Raw genomic sequence first — 24,349 nt, forward strand, 5'->3', positions numbered from 1 at the left:
ACGGAGATCTGTATCGTCAACTACATTTTCTAAATACTGATTTGATCTTTTAGTTTGCTTGTTTCACTGAAAGCAAACACTTCTTGAGAACAAAAAAAAGGAATTGCTAGGTAAATATTGATCTGTTGCTAAGTGAACAAGAGACATATCATCCCATCTTAGAAAAGTTTTCTTCCAGACATTAAAAGGTTCACTTCTAATGTATCTTTAGATAGGTGATCTCAAAACAGATTTAAAAACTGACTTCAGTGCTGAAAGGAGGGGAAAAAATCCCTATTCTCCTAACAGGTTTTCGATGTTCACCTTTCACCGACTTTTTTTTCTACACCAGAACAGCAAGAGACTATGTCCTGATTCCGGACATGAGTCATAGTAACTGGCCACTTTCAGTCAGGGTTACTGAGTAACACCATTAGCTTGTTGTAAATCAATTAACTGACATTTCTAGCCTAGATGATTGTTTGTGAAGGCTGCAGACAGGCTTCCTCTGGGAAAAAAATCTTCAAAGTCCCAGGAGAAGCACTTTTACCCATAACAGATATGTTTCCTGCCCTCAGCTTCAAATATATGGAAGGCTGTTACAAACACGCCACACAGAGAAAGAACATCAAGGCCACTGGCTTCCGACAGGGATTAAAATAGAAAGAGGGTCATGCAGGAATCGGAAGACCACTCTGGGGCCAGTCCTGCTAGAGACTCTTGTCGTGGGCTGGCCCCTCACTGCTATCGGCTTCCTCTCTCTCACCTGTACCCTGAGAAAGGTCTCTGTCCCACTCCCTGTGGATAGGAAGAAAGCCAGCTCTGGGGTCACAGACTTGGGTCCAGTCTCCGCCTCTGTTACTCCTCATTTCCCCATCCTTAAAATGAGAGGAAAAATGAATCTAACCTCAAAGTTGTTAAGAGGATTAAATGGCATAATGCTTATGAGAGATACTCAAAATTTTAAATGCAGTAATGTGGATGAGAGTAACAGGAAAACATTTTGGTGATATGCTACGTGAACACAGGATATAGTTTTTCCCAAAATTAAGAGTATAAATAAAAAATAAGAACCTAGTTAAAAGATGGAGGGGAAACGTGAATCCTTTTGCCCTTTAATAATCATTTGTCACGATCAAGTCAGAGAATGTGGGTGTTTGGCATTTAGCTGTTTTAAGTAATGTTCCAACGTGCTCTAGGAGGGCTGGTCCTGTGCTCAACAGGACAGGTCTTGGAAGTACATAGTTTCTGGGGAATTGTCCTCTCACAGCCACCTTCAAACCATAGCTAAGTCCTAAACATGCACCAGCTCTGCCTTTAACCTAGGCTGACCTCCACCTCTCCCTGATTTGGGTTTCACCAGGAAGGAGCATGGCAACTGGTTAATGAAGGGGGTGGTGGGAGAGAGTGGCCAGAGCCACGAGGTCCAAGGAGACTGTGACCAGGGATGCACTTCCATCCCAGGAGGGAGGGTGGGGGCAATCGCAATAGAGGTCACGTAGCGCCAGGACAGTTCCATAGGCTCATCGAGAAAGAGTGCCAGGAAGGGGAAAAAGCAAAGAGAAACTGTTGGACTTATGTCTCTGGGGTATTTTTCAAAGAAAAACAAGAAAAGAGGTTAAAAAAAAAACCTGCCAAAATCAGCTCTTTTTTTTTTTTGAACACTTTTAACAATTATTGTGGAATCAAACCTTACGTGATGTTTATCCAGAGCCTGGACAGGAGCAACTTTCCCAGGGCTTCCTCTAATTACTTAGGAAGCAATGCTGGGTCGAAATGTGTACTCAGCTGCCTATAATCTTGTAGGGCTTTTAATATCTTGGTTTTCAAAAGCTCTCTACAAAGAGAAGACCTGGGAACTGGGTCTAACTGGGTCCCACTCAATCTGAAACCGGGTGCAAATGTTCCTTGCCAGATGAGTGAATTATCTAAATTAAGTATGGAAGAAAAATGCTGGACAATTTTGAAAACATACTGATTCTGTGCACGCTCCTCAGAGAGGAGCGTTTTCAATGCAAACACTGCTTGCTAAGAACACTACATCCTTGATAATGGTTGTGGAGCCTACTGTAATGTAAAGTCCCTTCAGCAGGGCAGGTCCAAATTTACTATGATGACATTTATATGGTACATGGCAGTCCACAGGTGTTAGGCAATATGACGGAGTTATAAGTCTCTCTCGACTTGATAGCAACTTTTTGGAGTCATGGCATTATTGTTACAACTATGAGCAAACTGTACACAAACACCCAAAACACCTGCAGCCCACAGCTCTTCACCCATGGGTAACAGCACATGAAAATGAACTAGACAACCAAAGAGGACAAAGCAAGAGCTCAAACTCTCAGGTGTCTCTGCTGCCCATCTCCTCTTAGAAGGGAACCATTCACCCAACAGAGGCGGTGAGAGGTTATACTGGGATAGAGGGAAGAGCTTCTGCTACTGTCCACTGAGTATAAGAAACTTTGTTAGGCGCTCCAGGGACACGATTGGGATAAGACAGCTCTCCAAGCAGCATCCATCTGGAAAGCCACACCTGGCAGAATGGACTAAGCTTGAAGAGGCACAAACAAGGTGAAGCAGCAATGATGAGGAAGGAGGAAGGAACTAAGACCCCAGAGAGCGTGGACTGCTTCACGTGAGAGGCTTGTCCCAAGCGCTGCAGGAAGACGGAGTTATTCAGAAGACGTCAACAGGGGAAGATTTCACGAGGCATCTCCTGAAAACAGCACGTGTGATGATACCCTTTGTTTTACAACTACGGTTTCCTCTATCAGAAGCAGTGCTCACCCCTGCCACCCCCAAAACACAGACCTGGGGCTTCTGCAGGGAAATCTGGTTCACTTGCAATGAAAACCCTCTCTTTAAGTGGATTCTCTTAGTTAATGCTCAGTATATTTTTCAATAAGGCAGAGGGACAGTACCCAATGAATGAGCCTGTGCTTTTTTTGCTCATTAATTATTTTGGGTCAGGATGATTTCTCTATCTTAGAACTGGCAACACAGCATTTGATAAAGGGCTAGAATATTGTCTAAGCTTTCTGCATCTACCTAAAAATGACAACTGTTTTCTGCAAAGTCCTTGTCATGGCTGATGACACCACCCCGTGGAGGAAGGGATGTTTCCAGGCAACAAAGATCTGAGGCTGTCTCCTGCCCGCCAGGATTCAAACGCCAGGCTCCTATTGAGACGGTGGCTACTTTAACACCAATGACACTATTTTACATGGATGCCTTGAGGACACATTGTGAGAAGGTTCTTCTTTGAACACTGCAAAGACAGATCAGCAGGCCGGTGTACAGGTGTGTTTGAGGTCTACTCACTCTTTGGTCAGAAGAGGACAGGACTTGAGCAGGAAGCATGAGAGCCCCGAGTCCTGGAAGTAGAGTTCAGGCGGGGCCGTGGGGCTCTTCAGGTTCAAACACCGGACGATCACATACAGCACAGCAGCCACTGCGGCCAGCTTCACCCCGTCAAACACAGCCGGGAGCTCGGGGGTCTCCAGCATGGCATTCATCTTGATCTGGGGAGCAGGGGTACAGGCAGGTTTAGAAGCACGTGGGGAGGGGAGGAGCCCACCACCCAGAGACAAAGCCAGCGATCACCTGTCACGATCCAGATGTGTCCGCAGAACCCACCCTGGCCGATTCCCATCGGTGCCTTACAAGTGCCAACAGACTGGCAACAACCCAGATCATGAACAGTCCTGAGCACTAATAAACTGGGCTGGGTGGTGTTTTTTTTAATCTAATGAACATTTATTTCTAAGATGAGCGAATTGGAAAATGCTGTGAATAGCGTCCTGTTGAGAGCAGGAGAAAGGAGTCCAGTCGGAGAGGTACAAGGGGGACCAGGAGGCAAGCTCTGATTTCTGTTACCAGGCAATTTTGACTCTCTCTGCAGACTTAACCTGCACCTGGAGCACCAGCTGCACGTGAGGCGCTGTGTTTACAGCCTTGGACAGAGATGTGAGATGGGACTGCTGTTGCCACCAGGTGAGGCTGTACTGCCTGCTGGACTCACCTCTGTTTTCAGAGCAGGAAGGGCCTGATTCAGCCACCTGCTCCTTTGGAGGCAGCCCTGGTGCTGGAGCCAAGTTCAGGCTCAGCCCAGGTCGCAGTGGTTCTTGCTCCTGGGAGTTGTAGGCAGTGTGAAATGGAACTTGGCCACATTTTTCCCCACCGAAGGCAACTGACTATAGCCGTTAGTCCAAAATTGGGCTAAAAGTGGACCAAATTCAACTGCTAGACCAAAATTAAAAACTGGAGTATGGAAAATGTACATGCATATCTGGCTTTTCATCTTCTCAGGTAGCTTTATTTTGTACACAGAACACGCACACACACACACCACTTCAAACATAAAAAACCAAACATCAACAGCAACAAAACTCCATCCTTTTCCTTGCTGCAAGGCAGGAAAACAGAACATCAGCTGTTACCTTAAAAATCAGGGAAACCACAAGCTAACAAAAAGGAGAAAACGGTAACTCTGGCAGCCAAGGTAGCTATGGCAACAGCTTCCCCTGGAATGGTTTCAAGTAGCCTCTGCTAAAAACAGTATGAGAACTCTGGTGCCCAACGGCGCAGACAGAAGAGGCAGGACAAAACAATCTCTCAAAAACGTGTTTGGGGCATAACCGAATGAACTCATTTGAGACCTACAGCCAGGCCAGAGAGGTCTCAGAAGCCCTCTTCTAAAATCGAGGTGATTTTGGCAAATACAGGACCCAAACACACTGTAGACGATCTCTGGCAGGGGTTCCAACTCAGTGAGGAAAGGCAATTAAACATCCCACAAGTTATCATATGACATCACTCATATGTGGAATCTAATTTAAAAAAAGAAACAAATGAACTTATTTACAAAACAGAAACAGACTTACAGATATTGAGAACAAACGATGGTTACCAAAGGGGAAAAGCGCGGGGGTGGGGGGGGGGAATAAATCAAAAGCTTGGGATGAACACACACACACCACTATATATAACACAGATAACCAGCAAGGACCTACTGTACAGCACAGGGAGCTCTAGTCAGTATTCTGTGATAACCTATATGAGAAAAGAATCTAAAAAAGAATGAATATATGTATATGCATAACTGAATCACTTTGCTATACACCTGAAACTAACACAACATTGTAAATCAACTATACCCCAATTAAAAAAAAAAAAAAAGACCCCAGCTCCTTAACTCACCATCAGGGCAAGAAAATAATTTTTTAAAATTTATCTGGCATGATTTAGAATCAAGGCTGGACCTCAGAATATACTTTTCACCTACATCAACTTTGACCTTTTATGAGCTGACAGTTTCCTTAAAACTTAACCTCTGGGGACATGTCACCTCACTCCTAGGGCCATGTTCCCCAAAGGCTGTTCCTCAAACCCTTAAAACAAGGATTCTTTTAACTTGGGGTCTGTAGGTTCCCTATGGAATTCTAAGGTCCAGGAACTCCCTGAAATTATACATGAAAGTGTGTGTGTCTGAAAGTTTTCTGGGAAGAGGGTCTGCAGACTTAATCAGATTCTTCAAGGGGCCTGTGACCTAAAAAGTACACAGCACTGCACTCAAAGATGCCCCAGGGGTTCCACCTGTGGCCCCTGTCTCTCATCTCTCCAAAGCCCTGCCACCTATGCCAGTCAAACCGACGAGAAACAAACATCCAAGATGACACAGCTTGTTAATAGGGATTTTTTTTTAATTTATTTTATTGAAGTATAGTTGATTTACAATGTTGTGTTAATTTTAATAGGGATTTTTAAGTGTAGTTAGTGAAGGGCCAAAACCAAAACCTAGCAGGAATTCCAGTTTCTCTGACATGATGCTGGTGATATGGAACTGAAACAGACATCCTTCTTATCCCCTTGGTTGCAAAGAGAGGAGAGGAATGCATTGGATGGCTTGACCAGTTTCCTGGCTGGTCTAGAGTAGACTTATTGAATTAAAAACGTACAAGAAGTCCCTCTGTCCCCACTTCCACTCCTACTTACTAATGTCAGGGAAGGTGGGGAGAAGAAGCAAAAATAAGAGTCTCGCCAATATGTACCTACGTCACCTGTTCCTCTCTACTGCGAATATGAACTGTTCTTGAAAATCTGTACAGCTGGGCCAGTCAGGTCAGATCTCATTCGATTTAACCTAAAAGCTGAAAAGATCGGATGGTGATCTATTAAAGGCTGAGAAAGAAGCAATTTAACTGAAATATAAGCATAGTCTAAGTTTTTCTGCATTTAAAGCCTTTAGGGAAAAAGACAATTTCTTTAATTAACACATGTGACGCACTCTTGGCTGTTTGGACAGACCTGCTGGCAAAGCCTCTGTGAATCCACAGACTGACGGGCTCTCTGTGGTTTCCAGGACGAGTTATCTGCTGCGTTCAAAACTCTGGCTAACGCAAACTCACACTGCTTTTGTCCTTTAACTTGTAACGTAATCTTCAGAAACACCTGACAGGTACCATCTCTGTGTGACCAATGAAATAACTTAGCCAGGTTTAGGTCAAGACAGCAGGCAGTTGACTTGTTCCATCTCTCCCAGGTATACAGCAACGACAGGAAAAAATATGAGCTGAGAAAAGTAAAAGGGCACAGATGGGCTCAAAAACACAGTTCCAGAAACAGAACAGAACTGAAAGTAATAAGTGGGGAGCCGTAACACCTGTCAAATCTGGTCCATACTGGGGGCTGGAGGCTGGCTACTCAGGGCCATCCGGAGCTAAAAGTGCTCACCGTGAGATGGGGAACCAGAGCCAGGCCCACTGGGCTAAAGATCTGTGGCTTCGAAAGCAGCAGAGGAAACACAAGAGAGAAAGGGGTGGGGGAGGGACAGCCAGTGTTTATATAGCACTATCTATGTGCCAAGCTCTGCTCTTCATACTTTACCCATCCTAACGCTATTAACTGTACCTCTGAGGTAGGTACTATTATTATCCCCATTTTACAGATGACGAAACTGAGGCATAGAAAACTGAGTAACTTGCTCAAGGTCACACAGCGAGTAGGCAGAGAAACCAAGATTCATACCAGGCTCCGAAGAGCGTGCTTTTAACCACTACGCTGTGTGAAAGCAGGAAAAGTAAAGAAAGAGAGAAACAAGAAAGAAAGTGGATATTACCTGAAAACACAAATGAGACACCAAAAGCTTGCTCAAGTTCATGTGGCTGTAAAATAGTAGAGCTGGTATTGAAGCCCAATTTTCTCTGATTCCATCACACCAAAATGATTTAAAAAGAAAATGAAAGCCAGTTGAAGGGGAGATTCAATTAACCTTCCGAGTAGCCTTGTTCAACTTCAAATTTTTATTATTTCTTCACATTCTGAGACAAATTAGCCACAGAGGACCAGGCTTTTTTGGGGAGGGGACTAAAGAGCAATGTCTCCAGCCACATCACAAGCTACTTGACCTTTCCAGGGCTCGGCTGCCAACTAAAAAACAAGGGATGTGCCAGATCAGAGACCTTAAACTGGCAACCTATGGGATGGCAGTGCATTTAACTGGCATTTTAAAAAAATGAATTTATTGGCTGCTAAGTTATAAACACCAGGAGATTTCAGATAAAAATCTGGATCTCTGGTTTCTCTTGAGAAAAAAATCTGAAGATTTGGCAACACTGATCCAGCATTCTCACATGGCAGCAATGAATGGAGCTGGGCGGGGCTGCCCCTCTAGACAGGCCATGCTCCCTCCTGGTTGCCACAGTTCCCACCACTCCCTATCATGGCCCTCAACAATGACCTCTGGCCTACTTAATCATTGCTGGTACCTGAATGGTCCCTGAAGGCATCCGAATGTGCAAACCTTGCAGAAATCTAAGGTCCTTACTAGCCCTGGATAAGTCTATATTGATTGAATATTAAAAACATAACATTATCAGTATATGTATAAACGATAAATTAATAAAAAACAATTATGGGAAGGCAGAGTAGCAAATAACAAGATGTAGTATGTTTTATTTATTGATATTCACACTGATGTTTATTTATACCTTCACTCTTTTCCACAAACTATTTGAGATAGCTTCAAGAGAACGCTGAATAGGGAACTTCCCTGGTGGTCCAGGGGTTAAGATTCCATGCTTCCACTGCAGGGGGCGCGGGTTCAATCCCTGGTTGGGGAACTAAGATCCCACATGCCCCCTACACAAAAAAAGAATGCTGAATAGACTTACACAGAGAAAGATTCAGAAATGTGGCTGACTGCTGATTGCTTCCTGGTAAGAAGTCTCTCCTCCTTTCTTTCAACACAAATCTGGAAAATGCGCCTAGCTGGAAAAAACTAACTACAGATCCCAGGCTCCATGGCAGGTAGGCAAGTCCACGTGACTAAATGCTGGCCAGTTCTGGGGGGGCTGCTCTGCTTTCTGGGGAGAATCCTTAAAAGGCAGGGAGTTAACTCTTCTTCTGCCCTTTTCCCTCCCTGCCTCCTTGGAATGCAGACGACAGGGCTGCAACTCCGACAGCTATTTTGGGCCGTGAAGTGACCTTGAGGTCACTCTAGGAGCCACATGGAGAGGACAGCAGAGGAGAAAGACAGAGACCTGGAGTCCCTGATGATTCCATGGAGCCACCATGTCAGACCCAGACTGCCTACCTCAGGATTTCTCTTATGTGAGAGAATAAACCCTTGCATGTTTAAACCACTGTTATTTCTAGACTCTTGTAGTCTGTAATTTCTAATGACACAGGAGGAAGTACTATCTCCCCAAATCTTTATGGATGCTACACTGGTTGGGTTATTATTAGAGCACAGGCAATTTTTCTTTTTCTTTTCCAAAATTCATAATGACTACAAACTTTTTTTTATTACCAAAAAAAAAAGCTTTAAAATAGCAACTAACAAAATCTAGAAAGAAATTAAGAGACTCTGAACAAGGAAAATACCTAGGTCAAAATATACAATTGGGACTTCCCTCGTGGTGCAATGGTTAAGAATCTGCCTGCCAATGCAGGGGACACGGGTTCGAGTCCTGGTCTGGGAAGACCCCACATGCCGTGGAGCAACTAAGCCCGTGCGCCACAACTACTGAGCCCGCGCGCCTAGAGCCGGTGCTCCGCAACAAGAGAAGGCACCGCACCGCAAGGAAGAGTAGCCCCCGTTCGCCACAACTAGAGAAAGCCTGCACAGCAATGAAGACCCAATGCAGCCCAAAATAAATAAATTAAATAAATTTATATATATAAATGATATACAACTAAACATACGATTAAGCCTAGAATGTGTCTGAGCTTTCTGACTGCCAGGGGGAAAAGGGAAACCTAGTCAGACCTATGGTTTCTCCAAAATGCAGAGCTAATCCGTAGTACACTCTTCTTACCTCCAGAGAACACGACAGATACTCAAAGAAAACAGGGTTCTTCTGGCACAGATTTATAAAAAAAAATTCTGCAGGACTTTACATATGGGGACCTTGAGTGATGTGATAGGTAATGTCCTCCTACAACTTTTTTTAATAGCAAATGAAGTAGAGAATTAATTTCCTCAACGTTTGAAAAATGCCAACGGTTTAAAATTGAATTTGATTCGGTGAAGGCAATCCTATGAGAGGTTTCTAATTATTACGGTCCAGATACAGAGCCTTGAGCTGAAGTCCTGAGGAGCAGGGCGGTTCTACCGCATGTTGCTAGGGCCACCTTCCTTGAACTTCAGTGGGCTTAAGGACTTGATGACCTACTGTGTGCCTGGCTCTGTACTAAGTATTATGTAGAACCACAGTTAAGTCGAATTCTCATTTTAACTGGAGAGAAAAAGAAAAGAAGTTTATGTTAGGGCTACATATACTTTAGAAACTTGGGGACAAGAATAAGTAGTCCAGGAAAAAAATAAGTGGGGAAAGGACTTATGGAGAAGCTAGAACTAGAACTGCACCTTAGTGAAGTACAGATTTAGAAGAAGTGTGTGTAAGTCTGTGGGAGAGAGATTTTGTGGTGTGTGTGTGTGTGTGTGTGTGTGCGTGTGCGTGTGCACGATATACATTAAACAAGGAATTAACTGGCAATTGTAGAATAAAACTCTTGATATTCATTTTAACTTATCTTGCTGCATTTTATTTTATGGTCTTCTTTCTATCTAAGTTTGACCTGCCACTAAAAATTAATATTCTGCACTTGTTCCAGACATAACAAACTTAGCTTCTATTGTGCTATTTTGTGTGCCCCTTCTCCCTTTCTGGGCAGGTGAAATCCAGTTAAAGTGCACTTCAAGCAGCTTAGGGCCAGGTATGCGGAAGATGGAAAGGAGACATCTCCCCACCCACACCTCACACGCACCCGATCAGCACTTCCTCCACCCTTCTCTGCTCCCACCGCAGTCTTCTTTTGAGTGAGATTTAGGTGCTGTAAATGATAGTTAAAATTCCATTTGTCTTCTCGACATTAACGAAGAAATCCAAGGTGCTGTCAAAGGCCCAGCAGTAAAGGAACTTTCGGTATTGCCCTCAGTCTCTAAGACAGGCTCCACTAGCATCTCCGCCAGTGCGAGGGCCTGGGCTTCTCACTGTTCCCCATGACTAAGAGTGTTATTTTAAGATGGAGGGACAGATTCAGCGAGAGACGCCCAGTCTGGGGGTTCTGAGACCTGGGTCCTCGTGCCTGCTCTGCCCCTTCTCAGTTGGTGACCTTGAACAAGTCCCTGAACCTTTCTGGGCCCTAAAGAACTCATTTGTAAAATGAGAGGATTAGATTAGAAGTCAATGATACCAAAGGTGTCTCTCTCAGCTCAAAATTTCTGAGATTCTAGGGATAGAATTGCAGTCCTTGGCTAAAGAGCACAGGAACACTCTCTCTGTGCTCTGTAACAGAAGATAGCCCTGTTTTCCAGCCTACTACATGGACCATTAAACAGTAAAACTCATAAGAACTAACGACCCTCAGGGCCTTTGTTCTTCCTTCAAATAAGTTAAACAGTTCTATATTTTCAGCTGTGCCATTTATGCCAATAATTCCATCATATTCATTCCACCTCCATGGGTGAGTGATGATTTCAGCCTTGGAATGTTAATGTTCACTGAAAATCTAAAACTTACAGTGAAGAAAAAAACAAGCAGAGACCTCAAACACAAAAGACTCATTACCTGGTATAATGGGGTGTATACTGTTCCCCCAAAATCCACGTTCACCAGGGACCTGTGAATGTGACCTTGTTTGGATATAGGGTCTTTGCAGATATAATCAAGTTAAGATGGGGTCATACTGGTTAGAGTGGCCCTTAACCCCATGACTGGTGTCCTTGTAAGAAAAGAGAAATTTGGACACAGAACACAGAGGAGAGACCATATGAAGATGGAAGTAGAGACTGGGGTGATGCATCTCTGAACCAAGAACACCAAGGATTGCCAGCAACCACCAGAAGCTAGGAGAGAGACAGGGAACAGATTTTCCTCAGAGCCCTCAAGAACCTGGCTGACACTGAGAACCTTGCCGACCCCTGATTTTAGACGTCTAGCCTCCAGAACTGTGACAGAATAAGCCCAAATGACCTCTCATGACTCAGCTGTTCCACACCCCTATTCTTCAGAGGCTGAAGAGACTCTCTGCCACATGCTTTCGGAAGTTATCCAGACAAACTCCAACCAATACATACCAATAATCAGCTAACAACAAGATACTCCCAGGCTACTTGTTAACACAAGGCAAATTGTATTCTGTGCACAAATGTTTACTAGCTTGGCCTCTTTGCCTCTGTGATTCAGCTGTCAGGACCATCCTTTCCTCTCCTGTTATAGGAAAGTGAGGGAGCCCAGAGACGGAGACATCACGGGCTAGGAGGGGAGGGCCCTCTTTCCCTTGCCACCCAAAGGACCTGACAAGCAAACTTCAATACATACGTGGGTCCCATGGCAAATACTCCTCAAGGAAAACCAAACCAAACTCCTAAAGGATTTCTCTCTTCCAATTCCAATCAGGTTGAAAAGGATTATGTTTAGGTTCAGGCCCTGGAGTGAGGTAACCCCGTGTTAAATCCTGGCCCCGACAGTTCTGGTGTTTGTCTTTGGGCAAGTTTCTTACCTCCTCTGGGCCTCCTCTGCAAACTGAAGGTGTTAATACACAGAAATTATTTTAAAACAATCCTTGACATACAATAAGTGTCCGTCCCCCAAATATAAGCCATCCCATCCCCACCATTAAACTCTCCTCCATTTTGCCTAAGTAAACGCTAATCTGACAGAAATTACTACAAAAGATACTTTTTTCCCAGCTGACAGGCCTCATCAACAATGAAATAACTAGTGGATCCACTGCTTGGGTCTCCTCCAACAAGTTTAAAATTAATCCCAGGACACACTCTTGATTCTTCTAACACGGAACCGTGTTAGACTTAATAAATTGTTGGATAGTAAGTGTTCATCACCAAGGTCCATTAACAGTTCCAAGGTGTGTTCTCGTTTCTGTGCTGAAAGGGGTCTGGCGGTGCACAGCCTGGACCCCCTCCTTCCGATACACACAAGCTCTCTCCTGCCAAGGGACCCCTCCTCTCCCGCAGAGAGACCGTTCCTTCATCTGCACCTCCTTCCTGCAGGTAAAACCACTCGTGTCTGGCCCCACTCTCCTAGCAAACCTCTTCAATGCCCTGAAATAAAACCCTACGCCATCATAGTAAGCCTCAGGCAGGCTTCCTTCCTCAAGAATGCCCTATGAGTAGTGTAGCAGACAAAACCTCACGTCATCCCAATCTGTCAGCCTTCTTGGTGGCAACTTAGATAAAAGTAGTTAACCCGAAATGTAGGCAACATGACACCTTTGGGGAGAAAGCAGGGAGGAAAAGGGCCAGTTTCTCACCCCTTTATCTGCCATTTAACTAAAGAAATCAGGGCTATTGCACACACAGAAAAAAGTAACTCCACAGAAGGGGAGAAACAAGCCCAGAGCAGACTGCTAGGACAAAGCCCCACCACCCCCACTGAGCTGTTTCTCTGCACTTGTTAAGTGCTCACTGCCACGGGGCTGGGACAGAGTCAGAGGCATGGCCAGAAGGTTCTGAGGTATGTCCTAGTCTACCCAGGCCTGCGTACCCTTGATAACCTGGGCCGCTTTGGGCCCCACTCTGATCTCACAGGGAGATTTCGATTCCCTGGGTGAGCACCTCCGCCAGCAGCTCACAGCACCGCCTCTCAGCACAGCCAGGCTGTTCTAGTCCTTGCGTGTCCTTCTCCCAGGGATAGTCCTGTTGGCTGAGTCTTCAGGGTAACTGGGTTTTGAAATTCCCCTTCTCACCACCGCCACTACCTCAAGCCCCAAATGATGGAGAGCCCTGGCAACGACGGGGCCAAAACCCTGTTTTCCAGAGATGCCAAGAGACACTGATTGATTGATTAATTAATTAATTTTTGAACATTAAGCATCAAGTACCCAGACCCTTTCCTTCAGCAGATCAAACCAGGGAGCAGCCCTGGGGGCCTGGGACCAGGTTATGACACTGGGATGTGGGTGGTGGCAGGGAGACTGAGAGCAAGATCTAGTCCCACATCCCTTACAAATCAGGTCCTATGAGGTGAAGGGAATGTCCTAAGTCACACACAATTTGGTAAAGAGAAGAGAATTTACAGATAATTAAATACATTTAGGTTAACCTCACAGTTGCATTCAAATTTAAGAGCTTGAAATTGCCTTTTTGTGCAAACTCACTCATGTGATAATAGTTTTATTTAACCATATTCTTCCACAAAGTCATAAGGCCACACATTCATCCTGCTGAAATTTCAGAAAATGTCCTACAAGTTTCTAGTAAGAGGAAAGTTACCCTATGAGAGAAAATATGAACCTCCTGTTTAAATATCAGGAATGGCTACTAACCCACAACTTTCACAAACAAAGTCACTAAATTAAAAATAGCTGGAGACTGAGTCACCAGTTAAGCATGCACATTTAATTGGGCACTTTTACATGCATTTACTAAATTACTGAAAGGCAGCTGGCCTCTCTCATTAGCAAATAGTCTTGCTCAAAGAGTAGTACTTTCAAGTGGAGGACAATGGGTAAAAGCACTTAGTAAAATCACAAGCAAAATTGCTTTCTCTACCATCAAGAAACCATTCAATGCACACCTGAGAACAAACCAAAAATCCTAAGCCAGGTGTTTCCTCTATGGAGATGAGAGAATTTTCTAATAGGACAGGCATTTTAATGGAGAGATTTGATAATTCTAACATTGTCTTAAAAAACATATACTGCAATTAGGGCTTCCTTGGTGGCGCAGTGGTTAAGAATCAGCCTGGCAATGCAGGGGACACGGGTTTGAGCCCTGGTCCAGGAAGATGCCACATGCTGTGGAGCATCTAAGCACGTGCGCCACAACTACTGAGCCTGTGCTCTACAGCCTGCAAGCCACAACTACTGAGCCTGCGAGCCCAAACTACTGAAGCCCGCACGCCTAGAGCCCGTGCTCCGCAACAAGAGAAGCCATCGCAATGAGAAGCCTGCGCACCGCAGCAAAGAGTGCCCCTGCTCGCTGGAACTACAGAAAGCCCACGTGCAGCAACAAAGACCCAATGCAGCCAAAAATGAATAAATAAATTTAAAAAACCATACACTGCAATTAAAATCTGTAATATCAAAAGAAAATCCCAGTTTGCCTGAACCCAACAAACTCAAGTGCCCGGTTTACTGGAATTTTTAACAGATAGATACAGCTGAAGAGAAGAGCATCTCCAGAATTATTCCACAGAAGAAACTTTCTGGGGCATGTGCTAGAATCTCACCAGCAAAAAGCTTCCAGAAAGAGGAAACTGGGGATGGGGTGGGAGGCACGGCCCTTGGCTAAAAATCATTGACCCCATGGAACTCACTAAAACAGAGAAGAAAGTTTCACCTAGAGCTGCAAAACAAAGCACTTACAGCTACCTTCAGTTAATGAGAAAATAAAAATAATCAGCAGTCCCCATTCCTGAGCATTCTGGGGTGTCCCAAGGGCCCCAGAGCCAAAATGGCGCACAGTGCCGCTGGAAGCTGTAATGTGAGCATTACCAAGAGCAGCCCTTTATAATCCTGACACTTGCTTTTCACTGCACAGGCAGCAAGAAGTAGATCTGTGAGGAGACCAGAGCCACAGATCAAGCCCCTCACCCCTCCCCCAGGGAGAGACACTCCTGCCCACTCGCAAGGCCAGGGGCAGGGCTGATCTCCTCCACCCCCCGCCTCTCTCAGTTCTGGGCTCTCTGATGATGTATTTTGCCAGTAGTGAGGACAGTAGCTCCCCTCAGGGCTCAGTCTAGAAAGCAGGAAAAGTTCTGGGCTTCCTGTCCTTCCGAGACTGAGAGAAGGTTCTAGGGGCAAGGGTATGCAGCATGCATGGCATTTTAAGGCATGCTTTATTTCTGTTTTATATACCTTGGGCACTGTGACTAGAAAGAGTATCTCCTGCTAGCTTGGAGTAGTAAGCTTAAAGGTCACACGGACTCCACTGTGACAAGTGCCCAAGTCCTAGAAGACAAACTCTACCAGCTAAATACAGATACATATGAAGGACTGATTCACACTCACACCCTTAGGCTAAAAATGAAGGACATGATATTAATGCGAGATAGTCACCCTTCTGGGGCTGAACAAGCCAGCCCCAGTACTGGGCCTCCAGGGAGCCCCTACCCAGCCTCTGCCATCAGTCCTGCCGATTCTGAGAGCTAGACAGAGCCTCGTCCCCAACTTCTAGGTCACAACCCAAGTGGAAGGACCCAGACGTGCTGGATTCTGGATGTCAGAAGAGGGAGGGAATCCCATTTGTGTCTCCATACAGCTTGCTTCCAAAGGTATCTGGAATTATTCTCCCCTCTGAGTATGCTGTGCTGTGTAGCTCTGGGCATATCACCTGCCCTCTCTGGGGATTTTGAAACTTACCCTAAGGGCCTGTGTGCTATAATCAAATGACAAAGATTATATTTTTCTCTTCCAGTTTTATTGAGATGTATTTGACATACAGCACTGTATAAGTTTAAGGTGTACAGCCTAATGATTTGACTTACATCATGAAATTTATCACATAAGTTTAGTGAACATCCATCACCTCACACAGATACAAAATTAAAGAAATAGAAAAAAAAATCTTTTTCCTTGTGATGAGAACTCAGGATTTACTCTCTTAACAACTTTCATAAATAACAGACAGCAGTGTTCATTATATTTATCATGTTGTACATTACAACCCTAGTACTTTTTTATCTTATAACGAAGTTTGTACCTTTTGCCCACCTTCATCCAATTTCCCCTCCTCTCACCCCCTGCCTCTGGTAACCACAAATCTGATCTCTTTTTCTAAGTTTGTTTGTCTGTCCGTTTTTGAAGTAAAATTGACCTACAACACTATGTTAGTTCCTGTTACACAGCACAGTGATTCAATATTTCCATACTTTTCAAAATGATCACCACAAGTCTAGTTACACTATGTCACCATACAAGGATATTACATAGTTATTGACTATATTCCCCACATTGTACATTTCATACGGGTGACTCATTTATTTTGCAACTGGAAGTTTGTACTCTTATAATCTCCCTCACCTATTTTTTCCACCCTCTAGCAACCACATGTTTGTTCTCTGTATCTAACTTTGTTTGTTTTATGTTTGCTCATTTTTCTTATGTTTTGTATTTTTAGATTCCACAAATAAGTGAAATCATACAGTATTTGTCTTTGTCTGACTTATTTCACTTAGCATAATACCCTCTGGGTCCATCCATGCTGTTGCAAATGGCAAGATTTCATTCTTTATTATGGCTGAGTAATATTCCATACTATATATAGTATATATATATACACTACATCTTATTTATCCATTCATCTCTAGGTGGGCACTTAGGTTGCTTCCATATCTTGGCAGTTGTAAATAGTGCTGCAATGAATATAGGGGTGTATTTATCTTTTCTAATTAGTGTTTTTTTTTTCCTTGGATATATACCCAGGAATGGAACTGCTGGATTACATGGTAGTTCTATTCATAATTTTATAATAATGAGGAACCTCCATACTGTTCTCCATAGTGGCTGTACCAATTTACATTCCCACTAACAGTGCACGAGGGCTCCCTTTTCTCCACACCCTCTCCAGCATTTGTTATGTGTTCTCTTTTTGATCACAGCCATTCTGACGGGTGTGAAGTGGTAGCTCATTGTCATTGTGATTTGCATTTCTCTGATGATAAGCAATGTTGAGCATCTTTTCATGTGCCTGTTGGCCATCTGTAGGTCTTCTTTGGGAAAAACGTCTATTCAGGGCCTCTGCCCATTTTTTAATCAGGTTCAAATGACAAAGGTTTTAGAGTCAGAGGACTTGTGTTTGAGCTTAGGTTGTGCCAAGTGACCTTGGATGAACTACCTAAATTTTGTGAAAGTTTCCTTTTTTTCTATAAAACGGGGTAGGGGAGGTTACCTTACAGACTATTGAGGGAAAGAAGCTGATGAAATTTTGTAGGTAAAAAAAACCTCTTTATAATTATAAAATACCCATACTCTCAAGATGAGGTTTGCAAAATGCTTTGAGCGTTTTAGAGGAAAACTGCCTTATTACATATTTCAAGATTATAAAAATGTCAGTTTTAAAGAAACAGCTAGGGAATTTTCAACACATGAAGGACATGGGAACTGGTCCCCAGGCAGTCTTGAGCTGGACTTCATCAGACCCTTCTACTGAGGACACTGAAAATCTAGAAAAATAAAAATTCAAAGGCTCTGAGATAGAAAGGGCAGCCCTCTGGGTTGATATATTTTGGTGTCTTAACTAAATAGATGGTTTTTCCAAGTAAAGAGACAGAATTAGGTTCACACCCTCGAAAGTTCTTGTCTCCTGGTCCATCCAGCGCAAACATCCCAATGCTGTTCTGGGCCTTCCCCCTGTCCTCCCACTTTGGAAGCGAGCTTTCTCGGCTTACTTTAAAGCCTGAGGGCTAGTCCCCACCATTACTCCTAGTTGCCCAGCAGCCTTCCTCCTTTGGTTTTTGTCTAAATTTTGCCTGTATCAGGCAGGCATTTTCTCTGAGTCCATCTCCACCTCTGCTCAAGGCAGGTGAGCCGCGTATGGAGCAGAGACTCAGCCACGAGCTCACTGTACAGGAGGTCTTCCTCTGCCAGGCTTTCCCCACGCATATGTGATGCCAATCACGTTTCTTGGGAGGCAGGGAACTAGCCATCAAGGAAGATTTCCTTGGAAAGGAAGGAAATGCTTCTCCATCATCAGGAAAGTGATCCCATTTCCCCCAAATTGATTTACCTGTATAAGTTGGAGCACCCTCATGGATAAAGCAGTGGTTTGTAAAAGAAGAGGATAGACCTCCCCCTGCAAAAAAGTGTGTTAATACCACTGGGGGAGATATTTGCAAAACTACATCCTGCTTCTGACATTCCACCCTGCTCCCCACGGGTACCAAAGACACCAGCTTCATTCTAAGCTCTGTGGGGACTATGAAAGAAGTATAATACATGGCATCCAGGAAATAATTAGCAAACAGTGCAAATCCATGTATAATTCAGAATGAAATCCTGAAGTTCCAACTATAAATACTAGAGGAATTCAAACAAAGGAGGCAGAAAGAATGAGATGGGCTCAGATAGCTGGAGAACCATGGGAAGGGATGGAACAGAAGAAGAGAAAAAGGAGGGGTGGGTGCAGACCTCAAGCTAGCCTCACAGGCCAGCCAAGGATGCTGGGCAGCCAGGAGAGTGGCAGGCAGGGCAAGAGGGACAGGTTTGGGAGCAGTGGGAGTGAGTCACTGTGGAAGAAGCTTCAGGGTTTTTACTCCCGGGGGAATTCCAGACATCAACCTGGAAGATGGCACCTTGGTAGAGCCTACTGTGCTGGCCCAATGGGCGACTGATGGGCCTCGTAAGTGTGAGAAGGCTTTGTTTGGCTGTGTGTAACCTGACCCGTGGGGTGTTGGACAAACATTGTCATTCACCACGTGAAAATCACCCCAAGCCGCCATGACAGCTAAGTAGTTTTCATACAATCGCTCAACTATACAGGAGTCTTCATTTGAGGGCCATCCCCTCCAGACCCTGAAAATCATCCTGTTTCCTCCCTTCACATTTTGCAAATACTCTTTCATAACTAGAAAATCAGCAAGCCTCATTTCCACATAAAAGTGATGATTCATATCCCTTTGATCTCTGTTGGGGATTCCGGTTTATGCCCTGCTAATTCAATCCTCAGTGTAAAATTGTATACTAGTTTAAATTTAGGGTGTGGAGCATGGGTGGGCACTCTGTAAATATTTATTGATTGACTGAGCCTGTGGGAAAGGCCCAACGCATCACCATTCTGATCCCTTGAGCAGAATTTTCTCATGAGGAAATTATTACATTAGGCTGAGAGGTAAGGGCCATTATGAGTAACTGCCATACTACCGTGGGTCAAGAGAAGAAGCTCAGTGTGACCTGGGCTGTGAGTAGCTTTTGGATATTTTAAAGAACATTTTGAAGTTCAGGCAAATAGTTATCCACCGAAGTGAAAGTTTTCCACTTTTCATCACTCAGAGAAGCTCACGTCCAATGCCATATTTCTTTTCACCTTTTCCCCTGTTTATCTAAAGTTTCACAGAGTTATAAATCTACTTCAGAAACTGCTCACCAATAAAGAAAGAAAGAGAATTCAAAGCAAAAACAGGCTGTTCTATGTGGCAGAAGGAAGGAAAAATGCCCAAAGAGAAGTTAGGCAGAAAACTATCCATTGACTGTTGGCATTCAGATAAATACTGAAATACCATTAGAAGACTCATGATTTGTACTTTTCACTCCAAAACATCCAGTACAACAAAACTGTCTATGGCATTTTCCAACTGATGTGAGCTTATCTGATCCAGAAAATATAAATTTGAGTACAATTAATCCTAAGGTTAACCTAGATTGAGAGGTTAGTGGAAATTAAAAAATAGGGATCCTTTTTAATATCTAAGAAAAATGGGAAAATCCTTCCTTAAGTATCTGTGGTATCTGAAACAGGTTTATGTAAATAGGTCAGAACAAGTCTTGTTACAAAGATTTCTACCTCACTGAGAAGCTTCCTGTGGGTGTGCACGGATGGTGGGGTAGTAAGGCCACTCACAGTAGGGTGACAGGCTTTGGGGACAGATAGGTCTGGCCTGAATCACAACTGTACCACTTACTGGTTGTATGACTTTGGGCAAATTTCTTAACCTCTTTGCACCTCAGTTTCCTTACCTATTAAAACGGGGATGATAAAGAGTGCCTTATTATTAAAATGAAAATTTTAAATGCAAACACAATCTTTGGCAATGGTGTGTCCACCAGACATGGCAGAAGAGGGGCTCACTTTATCCAACAGGGCTAGAGGGTCCCAGGGCAGAGACCAAAGTCTGTGTCTTCAAGCCCGGTTAGTCCAGGTCCTGGACTTGCCTATGAGCGATCACTACCAACCCCAATTTAACCATCTTCTGCAGGTGATGAGTAGATCACGGATGTACTACAAGTTCCTGCATCCATTCCAGACCATTAGCTTATCTATCAGCCGCCCAGAGAAAATATTAAGTCTGTGAACCACAGGTTAGGGGTCAAACCCTCATCCTGGGAACCAGTAAGTGCTCTCTGGCTAATGCCAACTAACAAGTCACCATATTTTCAAAAGGAAGGAGCAGAACTAGACAAAAATAAAATTCCTATTTGTGTAGCTCAACAGTTTATCACAGGCTTGTGATTTAAATACATGACCTCAGTAATTCCTCAAACATGTCACAATGGCTTCCCTGGTGGCACAGTGGTGAAGAATCCACCTGCCAATGCAGGGAACACGGGTTCGAGCCCTGGTCCGATCCCATGTGACGGAGCAACTAAGCCATGCGCCACAACTACTGAGCCCATGTGCCTAGAGCCTGTGCTCTGCAACAAGAGAAGCCACCACAATGAGAAGCCCGCGCACTGCAACGAAGAGTGGCCCCCACTCGCCACAATTAGAGAAAGCTGACACGCAGCAACGAAGACCGAACGCAGCCAAAAGAAAAAAAAAAAGAAACATGTCACAAAGCGCATTGGTGTTGACATGGAAACCAATCTGTAATTTACTGTTTACAAAGTATGCCCTTAGACATTACCTCATTTGGTACTTATGACAGTTCTGTGAGTTATTATTAATGCCATGGAGGAGTCTGAGGCCTGGAGACCCACCCTGGGCCAGGTCTAGAAAAGGCTCTAGGAATACAAAGAAACAAGGCACCTGTCACACAGCTGGATGGATCCTGATCCCTTTTGCCCCATTGACAGACGCTCTGCAAGTCCTCTCCCATCCAAAGAGAGCCTTAAAGAAATTTGCATTCCTCTCATAAACTCTTTGGTGGCAAAGTCAAGATTTCTCTTGCAATTTCAGTGTAACATCCAGCTTTCTACGGGGAGTCAATAAATAGACTGATGGGTGATATTAATGATAGAGGGAAATGGTCTGTATTTTCTAAATTGGGAAAAATATCCTTGGCTATAATCTCCTTGGCATTTTCTATCATCTTACTATTTAGAAGGGCACATTTTTCAATGTCATTGACAAGAGTGAGTGAGCACTTTATTTATCTGATTGGAATACAGAAGGGAATTGTAGCCAGGGTATATGGAATCTGAGAAGCTAAGTCTCCGGTGTGAATACATTCCAGGCCACACAGGGAGCTAGCTAGCTGTGAGGGGCTGGGAGCTCAGCAAACATTCATGGAAAACCACCTCTGGGTTAAGCATGGGCCAACGGTGGGGCAGAGGGTGTCCAGGCTTCAGGGGAGAGCCTGGATGGCAGAGGCCCAGCAGAGAGAGGGCTCAATAAATGTTGAAAGATTCCAGTGCAATCACATCATCCTGGGAATGATTGTGCTTCCCTCAATTTTTCAAAAGCAGTAATGTCATAATCGGATACTTGAGAAAAGTTAATAGGATGCCAAACAATACATATGGAGATTTGCTAAAATCCATCATTCCATGTTAAGCGAACAAAGCAAGGAACAGAACAACAAGCACAATATGTGGCCAGTTATAGAAAAAAGAAAGATACAGGATAGAGATATACATACATTTGCTGCGATATGCATAAAATACCTCTGAAAGAATATATAAGATACTAGTAACATTCATTGCTTTGGGGAGGTTTTTTTTTTACTGTTTACTATGTCATAGCTTTTGACTCTTATACTGTATGAGTGTATTACCTGTTCAAAAATAAATAAATAAATACGTCTACAGGGCAAATTACCCAGTTTCTCCAAAAAACTGCAGGGAAAAAAAGAAAAGGAAATGGACTTGTAGTTTAAAAGGGACATAAATGGCAGAGCCACCAACCACAGTGTGTGAACCTTAGTTGAATCCTGATTCAAAAATGTTAAACTGAAGAAAAGTACTTCTGACATTTTTAGACACTTAGAAATTTGAACGATGACTAGATAGCTGATGATATTAAAGAATTACTGTTAACTTTTTAAAGAGTAATAATAGTACTGTAGTTAGGTTTAATAAAGGAATCCCTATCTCTAAGAGATATCACAGAAATACATATAGATACAACTGTATGATATTTGGGATTTATTCAAAATTGATGTGAGCTGGGGCAGTGGCTGGTAAAGAGGAAACAGTGGTGTTGGGTACCCGGGAGCTCCCTATATGATTCTCTCTACTTCTGTATACCTTTAAAATCCCATAATAAAAGCTAATAAGTGAATGAATGATTATTTACCCACAGTACAAACAGTCTCAGTAGTCACTGAGGTTCAAGTTTACACCTGGCTTTCAGCTATGGTCAAATCTCCACTGTCCCTGGGCTGATGAGTTACTTGTGGTGAATAAGCTTCAGGCTGCTCCCAGGTATGGCCCTCCTGGTAAGTGTGTGGGTCATGTAAATATCAATAAGAAAACTTTATCACTAATTCCAAAATTAAACAAAAAGAATCAAAGACATTACTTTTGGAGGGCTCCCCTCCACTGGGACGGACACTTAGTGTGGACTGCACATACAAACAGGATCTCATTCAGGCGGCACGGCAATGATGCAAACTAACTCTTCATTTCGACTCAATGAATATTTCTAAAGTGTTCAACACGTGGAAAGGAGCCATGCATGACACAAACATGACTGGAAACCTCAGTCATGAGGTTAGATTCCTACGCTGGGGTCTTTCAAACTCAAGTGCTAGTTGGCCCCCTCTACAGGAAAAAAACGGTCCCGCCGGATCCTCTGGGGACTTTTTATTCGAATCTTAAATTTAAATTGAATTACTTTCATTCGATTATTATTTCTTATACTATTTCTTAAAATGTACGAACATAAAACCAGACATAAAGTTTTCTTAGCACTTTTACAATTATGGAGACTAAAACGAATGTACAAATAAATACAAATACAATTACCCAAACAGTATAATTCAGGTTAACTACACTAACGTAATGAGGCTGATGCCATTTCTCAGACCTGAAATCCCCAAGACAACGTCAGGTGCTCCCACCCGCTCCTGGGCAGGTTGTATGAGTACCAGGCGCAGTGTGGTGACTGTTCTCGCACCCCTTTCCTCTGCTGGGACCCCCGTTTCAGCCTTCCTTTGCACACTTGGCTTCACCTGATGCTAGCTCCTCTTCTTCACGCTAAGTCCATCTCTGTATTTTTCTCATAGCAGGTTAGCCTGGTTCTAACTCATCAGAAATTCACACACACCTAAGGGGCACTGAGGTGGTGTGTGCCTGGACCTGGATATAATTAGGTCATCCCCGTGATCCAGGACATGCTTTTAAAATATTTCCAGTTATCATTAACATGAAACCTAAAAGTCTGAGTGTTCTGAATTTAAGGAGAACTCAAAGAAACTCAAGAATATACCCTTGGCCTTGGACTGGGAAATACCCATAACACAGAAGGAATGTCGTGGTACTTACTTTTGCTGGAGGAGAGCAAAAGGTGCCATGGGGACTCAGGTGATAAGTCACATTATATCTCAGAAACAACGGGAGCCACCACCTGACACATTACATCAAGAATTTAAGGAGTGTAAGCAGACGCTTCAAAAGCCTGATGTGTAAACCCATCTCATCAAATGGCTTCATTCCAAGTTGTGGAGGTCCCACCCCAATTTCCCTCACTCCTCATTGTTAACAACTACAACAGGGCACTATATTATTGTGTTTTTTTTAGTACCTTTTTTTTTGGCCACGCCACGTGGCTTGTAGGATCTTAGTTCCGCAACCAGGGATCGAACCCAGGGCCTCTGCAGCGAAAGCGCAGAGCCCTAACCGCTGGACCGCCTGGGAAGTCCCAACAGAGCACTTTAGACATGAACACATCCAGCCCCTGCTGAGTCTGAGAACAACTCCCACCAACAGCTCACATCAATCTAAGATGCTACAACTGCACATCGACATTGTGTGGTCCATACCATCTAAAAAAAAACACTGGGCACAAAACCACATCAAATGATGC

At 43.7% G+C, this 24,349-nt stretch overlaps 1 protein-coding gene across 2 annotated transcripts in view; it reads right to left on the reverse strand.

Annotated features, from left to right (window-relative positions):
* ABHD2 (abhydrolase domain containing 2, acylglycerol lipase) overlaps positions 1 to 24,349 on the reverse strand; it is a 110,165-nt gene that overhangs the window by 79,539 nt on the left and 6,277 nt on the right. Inside the window, exons 2-3 of one of the 2 annotated variants that reach the window (XM_004278246.3) lie at positions 6,033 to 6,131; positions 3,304 to 3,503 (exon numbers count right to left, since the gene is read on the reverse strand). In XM_004278246.3, the coding sequence (XP_004278294.1) occupies positions 3,304 to 3,497 (194 nt within the window). In that variant the 5' untranslated portion in view covers positions 3,498 to 3,503; positions 6,033 to 6,131. The remainder of the gene's footprint in view (positions 1 to 3,303; positions 3,504 to 6,032; positions 6,132 to 24,349) is intronic. The other variant, XM_033402834.2, reaches the window with a different exon arrangement.

The sequence above is a fragment of the Orcinus orca genome, chromosome 2 (assembly GCF_937001465.1).
Source record: "Orcinus orca chromosome 2, mOrcOrc1.1, whole genome shotgun sequence".
NCBI lineage: Eukaryota > Metazoa > Chordata > Mammalia > Artiodactyla > Delphinidae > Orcinus > Orcinus orca.